At 37.9% G+C, this 15,528-nt stretch overlaps 1 protein-coding gene across 1 annotated transcript; it reads right to left on the bottom strand.

The window, feature by feature from the left end:
* Window positions 1-1,176: 1,176 nt before the first annotated feature.
* LOC127872001 (vitelline membrane outer layer protein 1 homolog) lies at window positions 1,177-7,580 on the bottom strand. The gene is made up of 5 exons (XM_052415364.1): window positions 7,390-7,580; window positions 5,105-5,188; window positions 3,223-3,432; window positions 2,651-2,792; window positions 1,177-1,369 (listed from the first exon to the last, which is right to left on the bottom strand). The coding sequence occupies exons 1-5, from the start codon at window positions 7,483-7,485 to the stop codon at window positions 1,242-1,244; spliced, it is 660 nt and encodes a 219-aa protein (XP_052271324.1). The 5' UTR covers window positions 7,486-7,580; the 3' UTR covers window positions 1,177-1,241.
* Between the last annotated feature and the right edge of the window lie 7,948 nt (window positions 7,581-15,528).

Raw genomic sequence — 15,528 nt, forward strand, 5'->3', positions numbered from 1 at the left:
TTGTTCCTATTTCGTACCATAGCTATTTCGTACCTTTTACTTTTGGGGTATTTCGTTACCGTCGATTCATATAATTTGAGTTATAATAGTTATAATTATTCTTTTGCTTCTTCTTCTTCTTATGATTATTATTTCCAATTTCATTTCTTACTGTTTTGTGCATATTGCACACTGTTTTGTTTGAACTCAGTTACAAACACAGTTGAATTTAACCTCCACCAAGGGAGATAACATGAACCTCTACTATACACATGTACAAGGATTTATATTGGATGAAACAAACTCGAAATATAGTTTATTGACAGGTAAATTTCGATATATTTTGCTCAATATATACTATTTAGGCAACGTTCTTTCATAATAGTCACAAATATGTGTGTATTTAAATTCAGGAGTGATGCGACCGAAATTCGTGTCGGAACTCTCGCTATTAAAAAGATAGAGTGGACTATTGACGCCAAGAGTCTGCCAAAGCAAAAATCATCAAAAGACTTTAAGGCGGCAATTAATATTGACTAGTACAGCTTGTAAATGAACACAGGATTTCTTGGTCCAGACGATTGTTTTCTACGGTCAAAGGGGAGCAACTCGAACTGACTTCTTCAAAGGGGAGCAACAACAACAGAACCTATTTGCATAGTGTTAAATTTACCTAATACTAGGTTTTAATGACAATAAATGACAAAAAACTCGTTTTTGCTACTTTCCTTTGTTTTAAGGTCATTAAGATTGACAAACATTTGAGATTGTTTTTATTATTGATGCACTTGGCAAATACAGGTGACGAGGTGCGTGGGAAAAGTAGTCCCGGTTCGGCAGTTGATGACGTCATTTCGTGCCAGTGATTATAGCCTTGCCGTTGATTATAGATGAAATTTAATCAACGGGGCTTTAATCAACCGATTTCGCTGTAAAAGTGGGATAGAAACATTTTTGAAAACGTTGTGTTGTGTTAATAAGCAGAAATAAAACGTAAAGAAATTAGAAATTGACTTGGTTAACGTTTATCGTGTGTCGATGACTATGTCACACTTCTAATAATTTGGTTTAGGTAAAAGCCAGAAACTCAGAAAAAAACAAGACAGGTCGTACGCGCTTGCCTCCGACAGGTTTTGTTATAATACGTGCTTATAATGCGACATATCAGTCTCTTTATATGAACAATTCGAACAAAGCTGTTGATACAGTTTTATTGAAATTGCAATCAATAAGTTTACAACAAAATAATAAATAACAATCGATTATTTTCCCACAACCGAGCCACCTTCGTCTAAAGCGCAGCAGTAGAAAATGACGTCATTCAGCGCTGTGTCGTCACCATTACCTTGATTAGGCTCGATCCTCGTCTGGAGGCCGCAAATCGCCGAACCTGATAATTATTTTAAAAAAAATTAACACAACGTTTTGGGTAATGTTATTTTTTTACGTAAAAAACTTGTTTGTTTTAATGTATTTGCTTTGAAAGACAGCTTCGCTATAGTAGACATGAAGAAATGTTGTAAACAAACAAATGTTTAGGAAATGTTATGTTTTTAGTAGTTGGTTGTTTAAGGTCTCTTTTCCGAAGACAGCTTCGCCATAAAAGACACGAGTTATTAAGGCACGGTGTTCCTCACGTGCCAGCTCGCATTTTTGACATGAGGATTACGAGGGCTAGAACGCGATAACACTAAGAAGCGAAATCACGATACGACGAAGAGTCACGATGCGAGATCGCGATGTTAGTAGCTTAATCTCGCATTGCGATCAAATGTCATCGCATCGTGAACTTGCGTCTTCACCCTTTCTATTCGAAGGTTTAGGTCGCGAAAACAAGATGCTTTGAAAAACAAATTAACCCATGTAATTCAATGGTCGATCGTTTAAAATCACGATACGAATAAATGCGATTATAGGTTGCGACGTCGCGAAACCATTATGCTTGATTACAACAATACGAATTGAGATAGAGAAGCGGCGATATGAGATTGATATATTAATTTTGGTTTTTCGCATTATTAATTCGATATCCCAAATCATGATCTCGAGTTCTGGCACCGTGATTCCGCCCGTTCGTATCGTGGTGTCACCTTTGTTATCCAGAGGTTGAAAATTCGAAACAAAGATTGAGCCAAACTGAACACCGTACTAAGTAGCGTACTGTTAATGAAATCGTCTGCTATCTACTGCAAACAGATGTCGGTTTCTATTGATGATAATTCACCCAACAAGTTATATGTGTAATCAAACGAACACCGCTGGCACGTGTCAGAATCATGTCTAACATGGCAAAGGTCAACGACACGGGGTTACGTTTGCTCTCTTGTTAAAAGCGTCAATTTTGCTTTACTAAATGAAACCACATACGAAGAATTGTCTCAAAATAAGTTTTGATCTGGGAAAATAGTAGTTAATATACATGTGCGTAAAAGTGTCGTCTCAGATTAGCCTGTGAAGTCTGCACTGGCTAATCAGGGACGACATTTTCCGCTTTTCATATATTTATTTTAAATGAAGTCTCTATTTAACGAAAATCTCCAGTTTAGGCGGAAAGTGTCATCCCAGATTAGCCTGTGCGAACTACACAGGCTAATCTGGGACGACACTTAACGCAAATGCATTTAAATCGGTTTTCCCAGAGCGCGAATCAAGTCTATTTTAGCGTTACTACCCCGGGGGCAGAAAGAGCTCCAGCCACCCCAGGATCCGGTGTTATGGCCTGGGTCCTTGACAAGGTCCTGAACGCTACCGTCATCCATCTGTGTGCACTTAAACTTCACCCAGCCTGCAGCAGTGTCGTCCAGGCGGCCTTGCTGTGGGCGGGAAATCGCACGTTTTCAATGACTTAAATTTGTTATCGATAAGTTCTAAACTGCACGTTTAGATCAAAAGAGAAACGGCTTGAGGTGTAGCATTATTAATATTAGAAGCGGTTACGTAGCACACATAAGTAGCTCTGTTCTAAGCGGGTTCGGAAGCAAAATGATGTTCGGATGGACATAGCGAGACAATAGATCGGTAAAAATATATACGGAAAAAACATACTTATATATTAGCCGTGTCATTCGAAAATGTATCTTATGCTATAGACGGCAATCTGTAATCAATTAAGACTATTGACACTAATGCCTTTAACGGCACTGGCTCTTTTTAAAACACAAAATAGGTAACCGTTTATTATAATGTTAGCTAATTGAGCGTAAAAACCAACACAAAATACTGAAATATAGAAAATGTGTATACTGGTCCTTCCACTTCTAGGTCAAACGCCGAAAGGAAAGCAGCGCTTCCGATTGGCTGGTTACAGGTAACGCGACCCTTCCAGTCGCCAAATGGACCCTGGCCGGAAGTAACGGCCTTCTCTCCAAAATGTTGACGCTCAATGTCCGAGCAGACGAGCGCGATTGCGTTCAGTGTCGTGTCGTCACCCGTGATACCCTGATAGGGCTCGATCTGCGATAAGCAAAGCAACCCTAATATAAATACAAATCCACGCTCATAGCGTATAAAAACTGTTTGTAAGAAAGGAAAAAGAAACATACAACCATTTTAATATAGTTAAAAAAGAAGACTACACAAATCAAAATGTATATGGATTTCTGCATTGTATTTTTCTACTCTAGACTTGAGACTCTTAGACTCTCTAATCTATTGTTCTTGAGATATAAATGCTATTACATTTTTGCACGCAATCTGGTCGCGAATGGTACAACTTTCATTCCAATCATGCATTGTCGACGTATCTTGGCCAGGCGATGGATCGTGTACATTAAGCGGTTAAAGATTGTGTTTTTTCGAAGACAGCTTCGTCATTAAAGACATATGTTATTAAGGCACAATAAGGAACGTGTGTATAAAGAGGTATAAGATTGTTAGTGAATTGTCGCTTGCAACATAACAAAGTATATGTAGTTCACAATATTCAATCTCCAAATCGCCGTACTCAAGACCGTCGACCGTTACGTACACAGAGAGCCTCACAATCCAGCAATATGTGCAAGTAGATGTACCCACATGATACTTAACAATGATTTTTTTATACATAGAGCGAAAAATCGATTCTTCTTCGATGCACAAGGACATTTAACCATGCTCTCCATGCAATCGTGACACGGGCTTTAAATGCATCAACTGCTTGTGTGAGCATTGTCTGTGTTTTCATCATGTTATTTATCCACGTGGTCACTTATACTCGTGTGAATATGCACATTGTGGCAGCGGAGAGAATGTTTTACAATATTCAACTCAGCCGTGAAGTCTGCCTACAAACTCGGCCAAAGTTTAGATTTTTTATGAATCCGGACTCGCAACTTTGCATAAAGTTTCGTCCCAGATTAGCCTGTGAAATTTACCAAGTCTACTAGGGAAAGAAACTTTCCACTTACACTTGATTTTCGGTAAGACGAGACTTCCTATACACGAAAAATACAAACGGATCTTGATTAGCCTATTCGGACTGCGCAGGGGACACTTTACGGACATACACAAACCCCAGTTTTGTTCACAGAAAAAAGGCTCTATTATTCGCTTATGGCCCAAATCTATCTCAATATGGCCTTTTTTGCTGGTCCTAAATCATAAACCTTACCCACAAAAATGGAACGTGGGAATGGACATCTGCAAATAGCAAAAACAAGAACAGCCTGCGAGTAACTCGCAGTCTGTTCAGGTTTTATGCTGTTTGCTGCTCGTCAGTATTTTAGGTCATGGAAATGATGGTTAAAAAACTTGAATTTGGTAAGAACAATCTTTATTAGTATTTTCCATGGGACTACGCATGCGTCATTACGCGTATCTGAGTCCTAAACCTTAAGATAAGCTTGATAACCGCAGAGCGTAGTGTACTGCATAAACATAAGCGGAGCACGAAGCAGCCTTGCGAAGGAAGTTAGATGGAAGCAAAAGGTGTTTGTTAGATGGGGGAGAAATACTCAAAGAGTTCAACTTAGAATAATATTAAAAGTAATATTCTATTGAAATCTGCTAAACGATACGACCTTAAGTATGGCCCGGTTATACATATTTCGATAATTTTAAATAAAAAATATCTCTAAATTCTTCGTAAACATGGACTTCTTACGTGCATAGTGGCCCAGGGCAGTATAATGTTTATATGTGTACGTACCTTCATGTCGTACCCGACTGCAAATTGGTGTGGTGGACAGAACTCGTCCGTGGTCCAACTACCATACTGACCTCCATTAGCAACCTGCATAGCCGAAGATACATTAATTAACCCATGTATGCCTTGTGGACTCTCTCATCCTTCTAAATTGGATCAATTCATTTCCAAAATTAGGGATGTCTAGTATACTTATTTCTATATTTAGAATATTTCTTCCAGACATTCCTTTAAACAAACAGCGTAGACCCAGATGAGACGCCGCGTCATGCGGCGTCTCATCTGGGTCTACGTTGTTTGTCAAGGCATTTTTTCTAGACGCTAGGCATACATGGGTTAAACAGTAGAAATGTCCCCATATACTGCATATTTGCTATTTTAAATCTAGGTCTCTAACAATAGATACTCGTACGATGTTAGCAACCTTTTAAAAACAACTTTAAAGCTTACAAGCCGCCAATAAAGACTTTTTAACCATTATATTTACTACTTTATTTATTAAGTGAAAAACGGAAGATCTGCAGGACCTGACAGCATACCGGCAGAAGCACTCAGGCTGACGTCGAGTATGGAACGCCATTACTGACTTCATACCAAACGTAAAGAAAATTGCGCAAAACATACTGGAAATTCCATTAAAAATAATGATTAATGTACCCCAAACAACGACAACAGTCATATGAAGTCAGTAATGGCGTTCCATAGTCGAGACCAGTGTGGAGCTACTCTACCCGCTCTTCAGCAGGTTATAGGAAGAAGAAGAAGTTCCAACAGAGTGGCAAATGGGATACATCATCAAGCTTTCCAAGAAAGGCAACCTCAGTTCCTGCTTCTGCTACCGAGAAATAACGCTGATGCCCATCCCACGAAAAGGGTCAAATCGTTTCTTGCTGAAACGATTGAAAGATGCAGTAGACCCGCATCTCCGTGATCAACAAGAGAGAGCGTGCAGAGATCGCAACACAGCGCATCATTCTGAAACAATCCCTAGATTAACATTCGCCCATGTATTTAAACTTCATCGAATACGTAAAGACGTCCGACAGTGTGGACCGGGAGTCCCTCTGGAGACAACTGCGACACTACGGAGTACCAAGAAAGATCATCAATTTTACCAGGAAGTCTTACGAATGACCTGCAAAATCGTTCGTTGCATACAGCTAACCGACGCCTTCAAAGTAAGAACCGGAGTGAGTAATGTCTGCTTACTCTCACCTTACCTGTTCCTGCTGGCTATGTACTGGGTCATGAAGACCTCGACGGCTTAGAAGCGGAACGGAATCCAGTGGACACTCTGGAAACAGTTGGAAGACATCGACTTTGCGGACGATCTTGCTCTTTTCTCCCATACCCAACAACACATGCAGGAAAAGGCAAACATGGTAACACAAAACTCAGCTTCACCTTTCTCGGCAGCATTCTGGACAAGCATGGAAGAACGGATGCAGACGACTGATCCCGCATCGGTAAAGCACGAAAAGCCTTCCATAAGCTGAAGAACATATGGGGATACAGCGCAACAGGCATCACCACCAAGATTAGGCTCTTCAATACCATCATGAAGCTAATACTCGTCTATGGAGCAGAGACCTAGAGAACCACTGTATCCATCATAAAGAAAATCCAGGTTTTCATCAACACTAGCCTCAGGAAGATCCATAAGATCCACTAGCCAAAAAGATCTCCATCGAACAATTATGGAGAAGAACAAAGCAGCATCCTTTAGAGACGTTGAAGATGGATAGGTCACACCCTTCGCGAGTCTGCATCCAATACGACAAGGCAATCACTCACATGGAACTCACAAGGGAAAAGGCAGATATAGCGGCATAGAAACACCTGGCGCCATGACCTGGATGCAGACACGAAGCATATGGGCAAAACGTGCGGTCAGCTTGTTTGCTCTAGGTTGCGATCATGCTCACCAAAGAGTATCTTTCTCTAGGTTGCGATCATGCTCATCAAAGAGTATCTTTCTTGCTCTTCAAACAGTATCTTTCTTTGTATTGACTACAACATGCTGTAATTGTAATATTCCGCGAAACTTTATACTACTACTCTATATTACTCTATATTAAATAACGGTCTTACTAAGATATAGAAGCGTTTCAATGACATTGTTTTTCTGAGCTTTTATGCGCTCACTCGGTGGAAGAATGACATTTTGTTTGCAAAAAAGGCATCTGGATTACACAAAACGAAAACTTAATCTTATCTTCGAATATCAATCCAATTCTAAACATATTATCAACATATATTTAGTTAAGGAATAAACAAACTTCACCAACCCGAAGTGTTTCCGTCACTCTGCGCGCATCGGTCTGCGCGTTACACGTCAAAATCAACGTTAATGACACAACGTAAGCGAAGTAACGTAGCAACATACTGAAATTTGTTTAATCTTTGTGATCACGTTTGTCGAAACTTCCTTGAGTGCAGTATCAACTTTCTACAATGTTCTCATATGACGTCCTGTCCTATCATCTTATCGTCTCAAGACGATTCGTTGTTTTAGGCCAGAGATTTATGGCGTACCATTTGGGTCAATTATTATTTTTAGTAGTATTATTTATACCAATTTATGCGACTATCGACCGTTAACTCGTTGATATTTTGCGTATTTATTGAACATTATTATTATTATTATTTATACAAAATTATGCGACTATCGACCGCTAACTCGTAGATATTTTGCGTATATATTGAACATTTTTATTATTATTATTATTATTATTATTATCATAATTATTTATACCAAATTATGCGACTATCGACTCGCTAACTCGTAGAGATTTTGCGTATTTATTGAACATTATTATTATTATTATTATTATTATTATTATTTATACCAAATTATGCGACTCTCGATCGCTAACTCATAGATATTGTGCGTATTTATTGACCTGGCGTTGCGGAATTAACCTCTGACTTATGCAAATAATGGTTATCACACAAAACTACCAGTCCCGTAATCGTTTTGGGAACTGTTCAGTTACCGTTGGGAATTTCCTACACAGTATTGCGTTGGACCGTGATACTCAGCCCCGCATGGTCAATAAAAACTCACAATATGCTTGATAATTTTAATCTTAAAAAAGGCAACCTTGAATTTTCTTTAAATTGGTGTATAATCTATTTCAATGCATTAAATACTTGAAACTTCTTTGTTTTTTTTTCAATCCTTATATTTTTATTCATTTTGTCCACAATTAAAAAGGAGATTTTAAACATTTATTATGAATAAATCTGAAGGAAAAGCGGCTCAAGAGTCGAGTGTTTCGATTGGCTGTTCAGAAAATTTGTACGTCGACGTACAAAAATGTACGTCGAAGTACAAATTGTACTTCGACGTACAAACATTTATGTCGACGTGTATTTCATATTTGTACGTCGAAGAACAATTTTTGTACGTTCATTTATCTTTTTACCTAGTAGGTCTTGTTGACTTTTGACCCAAATGGTACGTCATAGAGATTGTTGATTTAACTTTTAGTCTCTCGGTTCTAGTTCACGAGTCACTATTCTTCAATAATTAAGAACATGTTCATTCGTTCAGAGACTGGTATTGAATAAGATTATCATAGTCATCATAATAAAAATTATGACGACTGAGTATGGTTTTGTTTGTGTTGTTGCTCTTGTGTTTTTTTTAATTCTACATAGCATAACAGTATTTCGTAAAATGTGAGTAAAAATGCCATATGTAGCGCCCGTAAAATACGCACGTATACATGTTTAAATTTAAACCATGCGTTGAAAACGCTTTAGAAAATTGCAAACCGTATTTAATATTTTCCCCATATTTTATCTGTATATGTCTGGAAGCAATAAAGCATCGTTTTGTTGTGTATTTGATTAATACATACAATTGACTATAATGCCATTAATATGTTTAGTGTTTCTATACTGCATGTTTTGTCCTGAAAACCAAAGATAAATGTTACCCGCAGAACGAGTTCAGTAACAAAAGCAACACCGCATAATTTCTATTGTGTCTGTATTGCTGTGGAATGTTTTTTAATTGCTCTCTTAAAACTCAGCTGAAGATTCACTTTATACAAATTTGTCTTACATGATTTCTTACCTTCAGGGCAAAATGAGCTGAAACTTACCCGGGCCCCGAACCCGCCTCTCCCCGGATCCATGTTCATTTCTCCCATGTCGGGGACGTTGTCTCTGGTGGTACACTAAAACCATACCTAGTGAGCGTTCTTGTCGTCAAAGTTGAGATGTAATACGAAAGGTGAAGGCTGAGTTAAAAGCTGCGTTTTGTACCTTGCTACCAAATGGTACCGCGATCCAGAAATGTAGTAATCGCAAAAGTGATGTCATAATCACTCTGGATCAGCATTCCGGATATAGTCGATGTATCACGATTGATGTCAGTATATTACTGATCATTAAGGCTTGTTATGGCCATTGATGTTTTCCAGATTACCGACCGATCGAATAAAAGTTTGTTATTGCAAATGATAGTTCACTAGCTATTATGGACAGTATACTGGCAATGTCTGGCTGACAAGAACTAAAATTTGTGAGTACTTCGTTTGCTGGAAATACTGTCTCATTAAATATTTCAACACCTACACAAATGCATTAATTGGAGTATAAAAGGCTAAAAAGGCTCCTACCGGTACTTCCAATATCTAACTGTTGGCTTCCAAAATGTGAAACTTATTGCTTGAAGCCGTGATCAAAGCAATAATTGAGTTTAAGTTTCAGTACTGCCTTGTAGAAACCTTCAATACTCTGTGGATCCGTCGTTTAGCGGTAACCAACTGTAACCAGCACTCACAGTTCGCTTGTTCCACCCCTACGTTACGCTAAACCTATTGACTTCCCTTTTGCATAAGCTATACAGACCGAGGTCTGCTGTACTAGTTGCTTCACCTTGTGCGCATTATCCCTTTGCATGCTGGGAAATTTGTCGTCTGCTAAAATGTCGTCTGCTGAATTTCTAAAATGAGCATTTTCTTCGTTTTTTTTCCAAAGAATACTATCAGAATAGCAAACAGTTTGGATCCTGATGAGACGCCACGTTCTGTGGCGTCTCATCTGGATCCAAACTGTTTGCAAAGGCCTTCAAAATTCGGTTCCAGCACTGAAAGAATTAAGACCCAGGACAGGACAATGCCTGAAATGGATCACTGCTAAAATGGGATGTCTTCTGCATCTTTATATAGTGCATGTTAACCATATAAAGTAGCTATTTCGTCGAACAAGGGGTGATGACAATGTGGGTGAATACAGTACTCTATCTATTTATTTACTAGAAACGCTGGGCTCTCACTGAATACATCTTTCAGTACCCAAATTGTATACAAAAATGTACATTCCACATAACAAAAGAATCATTGAACAGTTTATCAATGGCTATGTTACAACTTATTTTATTTGTGTTCGATGTTTTATAAAAATCGGTAAAAAAGGATGTAGATATGAATAGAATACAGTTGCCTTCTTTTGAATTTCTAAGCTTCTTATGATTTACTCTCTATCCTGGCACCAACAATCTATTCTCTATATATAACTTCATTAAAAATCCAGTCAATGAAGATCGCAATCATTGAACGGCTTTAATGGTCGTGTTTAAACCTAGTTTTGAGCCAACTTGCATATGTTCGAGTCTTGTACTTATATGTATTATACGGGTCTCATCTTATATGTTAGTACAAATAATGCTATGACATCCTTCAATGACAGTTGCATTCAAATAATAACTGATCATACCGTATGTGATTTTCAAAGAATTTTTAATTCGTAAGCTTTATCTAAATACACAAAATAACGGGTTTCCGCTCCGCGATATGTCCATTAGATATAGAACGGCAAGGGCGTTTTAAACCTTTTTTCTAACGAGTCCAGATTGGAAGAAAAAATTCGGGTCTACAGGCGTTGTGTAAAAGACCATTTGAGGTGAAAGGCTGAGTTAAACAGCTATATCGATAAAAAGCCTTTTGCTTGATGACCATACAACATTTGTATGTATGGCTCATTTAGTTTATGTTCTGGCATTGAACTGATTGACCACTTGCCAATTACCGATCGGCCCGACCACTTGCCAATTAGCGATCGGCCCAACCACTTGCCAATTAGCGATCGGCCCGACCACTTGCCAATTACCGATCGGCCCGACCACTTGGCATGTGACCAACAGATAAGAAAACTGTAACTAACAGTAGCAGACGACGCGCATTAAAAGTATAAACCTGGGCAAATTGTGTTAGTATTTTCTACCATTAAAATTTCAGAAGAGGGTTAACTATAAGAATAAGAAAATATATTAATGCAGACACGTTTTCATTAAAATACATGTTAGGACTGGTGCTAAAGTAAAAGCCATTTCAATAATTATGCATACAGAATTTCTGTCATTGAAATGTTTGCATCAAATATCAAAGCGCTGAAGGCACTGACGTTGTTCGCTATTGCATAATTTAAGACGCAACTAATTTATCAAAATTAATCGCAAGTTTGAAATGAACACACGCCATTCAAATTTATAAAGAGTGTGTCATAACGCACGGGTCGAGATTTGTGTGCATTTTTTATCATTCTACATTTATTTATTTTATAGAGATAACTTAGACAAAATAAAAACATTGCCCTTTTTGGACGTTCTGAAAGCATAGAAAGTATGATGAAAATGGTAATGAGCTCTGAATATAAAAACAATTTGCAATCACCATCACATTAAATGAATATTGTTGGAATATCGAATGCCTATCTCACTAAAAATGTAATTGCATGATGAAAATTCCCTGTACAAAACTTTTGATTTGTGACACCATATACGAATTCAAAATATATAATAAGATAATTGATGAAAATAAATAAAATATGAATCTGCGAGCAATACTTTTCACTCGCGAATAAGGTAGTCATAAAGACAGCTCTGTTGGCCCGTACTTTGATGTTTATGCATTACTTGTTACCCTAGCAGTTCACTCGGTGTCAACAACTCTGACCTAAACATAGGTTAGGTATAAAGCACCAATGCGCTTTTTTTCGGCATAGCTGTTTTACCCAGCTTTTCAACTTCAATGACTTTTGCGAGAATATTTTCGAATATTTCATAGGCTGATTCGAGATAAAACCTCTGAACTTTGGCTACATCACCGTGTCTGTGCTCAGCGCAAAGGATGTAGCACTGGTCAGTGTTAGAAATTCCGGACTTCTCTCTGTATGTTCAAACGACACAAATTGTGACCCAGTTACAATAACGCGTTAAAACCCATCTCGCAGAATTTGAGGGTCAGTACTCGTTCACTAAATCGTTCGGGGCGTATATAATTGACGATCGATAAACACAGTTTTGCTTTCAAGATCAGAAAACAAACATTACCGAAATAGTATAGTGTCACGATAAGTGGAAAATCGTTTAATTATCCAACCACAATGTTTGCCTTACTCGGTCAGCACGTCTGGAAATCGTTTCTGAACGCCTTGATAGGCTGCCCTTTTTTTTACAAGTTTGCTATTTTGAATTCAATTTTGTATCGAAAAGCAGTGTTCTAAAATGTGCCATTTACAATTCGCAATGAGATTTTTAATGACCCTCGTCATGCGAAAATTAGTCTTATTCCATGTGCGCCCATCATCTTTATAAAGCCCTTTCAGCCTGCGCATTTCTCAGTCTGGTCAGGAGATACATAATGAGACCATAACAAATTGAGTAATTTTATAGCGAACAGCATCACCTTTGACCAGACTGCGCAAATGCACATGTTGGGTTTAAGATACGCTGGCCGAAAAGCATAAGACCCTTTTTCGCATGACGCGGCTATGAAAGTTTAATTAAAATAAGTCGAAAGAAAACTGCGTTTAAATCAAATATAAACATACGATATATTTTGATAGTGAAGAAATATACTCATAATAAGGCATGTGAGGACACACATGATGTGCACTCCCGTAGCATAATTTGGATCTACTAACACTAATTTGTGGTTTGACAATGATAACACACATTTCATTCGACTTACAAGCAAAAATAAAACACAATAAACTTTTGTTTTCTGTTAATTTATTTAGAAACGTAATTTGCAAACATTTACGCCGACTACCTTTTATAAAGATATTTCTGGTTATATTTAGTTGTTTTTTTAATATTCGGTTTAAGCGATTATAAAGCATTTTTGATGTTGCCTATAACACACCTGTAGTATTTGGTGAACTCATGTTTAACGTTTTATCAATTGAAAATAAACAAGCTTAACCTTCTACTATTGTGTTGTTAGCATCCGTAAATACAAGAGATTGCCGCTATCTGTTAAGAACAAAAGAACGTTTCCCAGAAATATCAAATTTAAACCCGCTGTAGAAGCATGAACGAGATTACGAAACAGATAATTCTTGTTATATTTAATTGTTTTTTATATTCGGTTTAAGCGATTATGAAGCATTTTTGCTGTTGTATATCGTATTCCTGAAGTTATTGTTGAACTCATGTTCTACGTTTTATAAATTGAGAATATAAACAAGCGTAACCTTATACTCTTGCGTTGTTTTCCCAAATCTATTAATGGCCTCAGATTATGAATGACCTCTACTACGTCATAAAGACGCAGCAGATAGTGGACTATTTTAATCATTCATAAATAATTTCTTCCGCGACACGTATAATGCAAACATTGTTTATTGATTCTTTTCTATATAGGTTCCGTTCAAAAATATTCCATTTAATACTATATTCACATAATGTTTCCATTTGTGAATGAATATAGTTGGAGAACTCAAACCTCTTGCATAAACTATACAACTCTTTCTCGCGCGGATATGGCAGGTGTGGCGGGTAGAAGGCTTTCCGTAGATGAGCCGAACTGACTTGAAATTTTCAGTTACAACATTAGCTGTGCGCTACGCGAACAACTAATAAACTGCATACAACTACTGATATGAGTTGGATCTGCAATGACAGAATGTTATTCACAATTTGAAATGTGCAGGCTTCGCTCAAAGTTGCGTTTTATACAGCGTCGCCATAAAAACACTATTGTTTCCAGGGTGAGAATTATTTACAGTCCCTATTTGATATCAGTGCAGTAAACCAATGAAGATATTTTCGGAACAATAATGTAATTTGCAGTTCATCTGCATATTAAGTGAAAATGCTGTCACACCAAGGGCTAGTGCACAAGTTGACATGCAAATATATATGAGCCCTGCTCTGGGAAAATGGGTTTTAATGCATAAGCATAGTGTCGTCCCAAATTAACCGTTGAAGTCTACACAGGCTTTTTTTGTTCACGTTTTGGTAAATTGAAAAAATTAAAAACAATTGCTGTTTGTAAAACATGCATGCCCCCCATATGGGCTCTCCGTTGTAGTGACAGCCATTGTGTGAATATGTTTTTTGTCACTGTTACCTTGACCTTCGACCTAATGACCTGAAAATAAATAGGGGTCATCTGCCAGTCATGATCAATGTACCTATGAAGTTTCATGATCCAAGCCATAAGCGTTCTTGAGTTATCATCCGTAAACCATTTTACTATTTCAGGTCACCGTGACCTTGACCTTTGACCTAGTGACCTGAAAATCAATAGGGGTCATCTGCGATTAATGATCTATCTACCTATTAAGTTTCATGATCCTAGGAATAAGCGTTCTTCAGTTATCATCCGGAAACCATTTTACTATTTCGGGTCACCGTTAACTTGACCATTGACCTAGTGACCTCAAAATCGATAGGGGTCATCTGCAAGTCATGATCAATGTACCTATGAAGTTTCATGATCCTAGGCATAAGCGTTCTTGAGTTATCATCTGGAAACCATTTTACTATTCCTGGTCACCATGACCTTGACCTTTGACCTAGTGACCTCAACATCAATAAGGGTCATCTGCAAGTCATGATCAATGTACCTATGAAGTTTCATGATCGTAGCCATTAGCGTTCTTGAGTTATCATCCAGAAACCATTTTACTATTTCAGGTCACCGTGACCTTGACCTTTGATATAGTTACCTGAAAATCAATAGAGGTCAACTGCGAGTCATGATCAATGTACCTATGAAGTTTCATGATCCTAGGCATAAGCGTTCTTGAGTTATCATCCGGAAACCATTTTACTATTTCGAGTCACCGTGACCTTGACCTTTGACCTAGTGACCTGAAAATCAATAGGGGTCATCTGTGAGTCATGATCAATGTACCTATGAAGTTTAATGATCCTAGACATAAGCGTTCTTGAGTTATCATCCGGAAACCATTTTACTATTTCGGGTCACCGTGACCTTGAGCTTTGACCTAGTGACCTGAAAATCAATAGGGGTCATCTGCCAGCCATTATCAATCTACCTACGAAGTTTCATGATCCTATGCATAAGCGTTCTTGAGTTATCATCCGGAAACTATTTTACTATTTTGGTTCACTGTGACCTTGACCTTTGACCTAGTGACCTGAAAATCAATAGGGGTCATCT

The sequence above is a fragment of the Dreissena polymorpha genome, chromosome 3 (assembly GCF_020536995.1).
Source record: "Dreissena polymorpha isolate Duluth1 chromosome 3, UMN_Dpol_1.0, whole genome shotgun sequence".
NCBI lineage: Eukaryota > Metazoa > Mollusca > Bivalvia > Myida > Dreissenidae > Dreissena > Dreissena polymorpha.

Bases quoted from the DNA above. Each gene is read 5' to 3' on its own strand.
- LOC127872001 (XM_052415364.1), bottom strand. From the start codon at position 7,485: ATGTTGCTACGTTACTTCGCTTACGTTGTGTCATTAACGTTGATTTTG. The intron at 3,433-5,104 runs GTACGTACACAT...TGCTTATCGCAG, and splicing joins CAGTCGGGTACGACATGAAG to ATCGAGCCCTATCAGGGTAT. The intron at 2,793-3,222 runs GTATACACATTT...TCCCGCCCACAG, and splicing joins ACCTAGAAGTGGAAGGACCA to CAAGGCCGCCTGGACGACAC.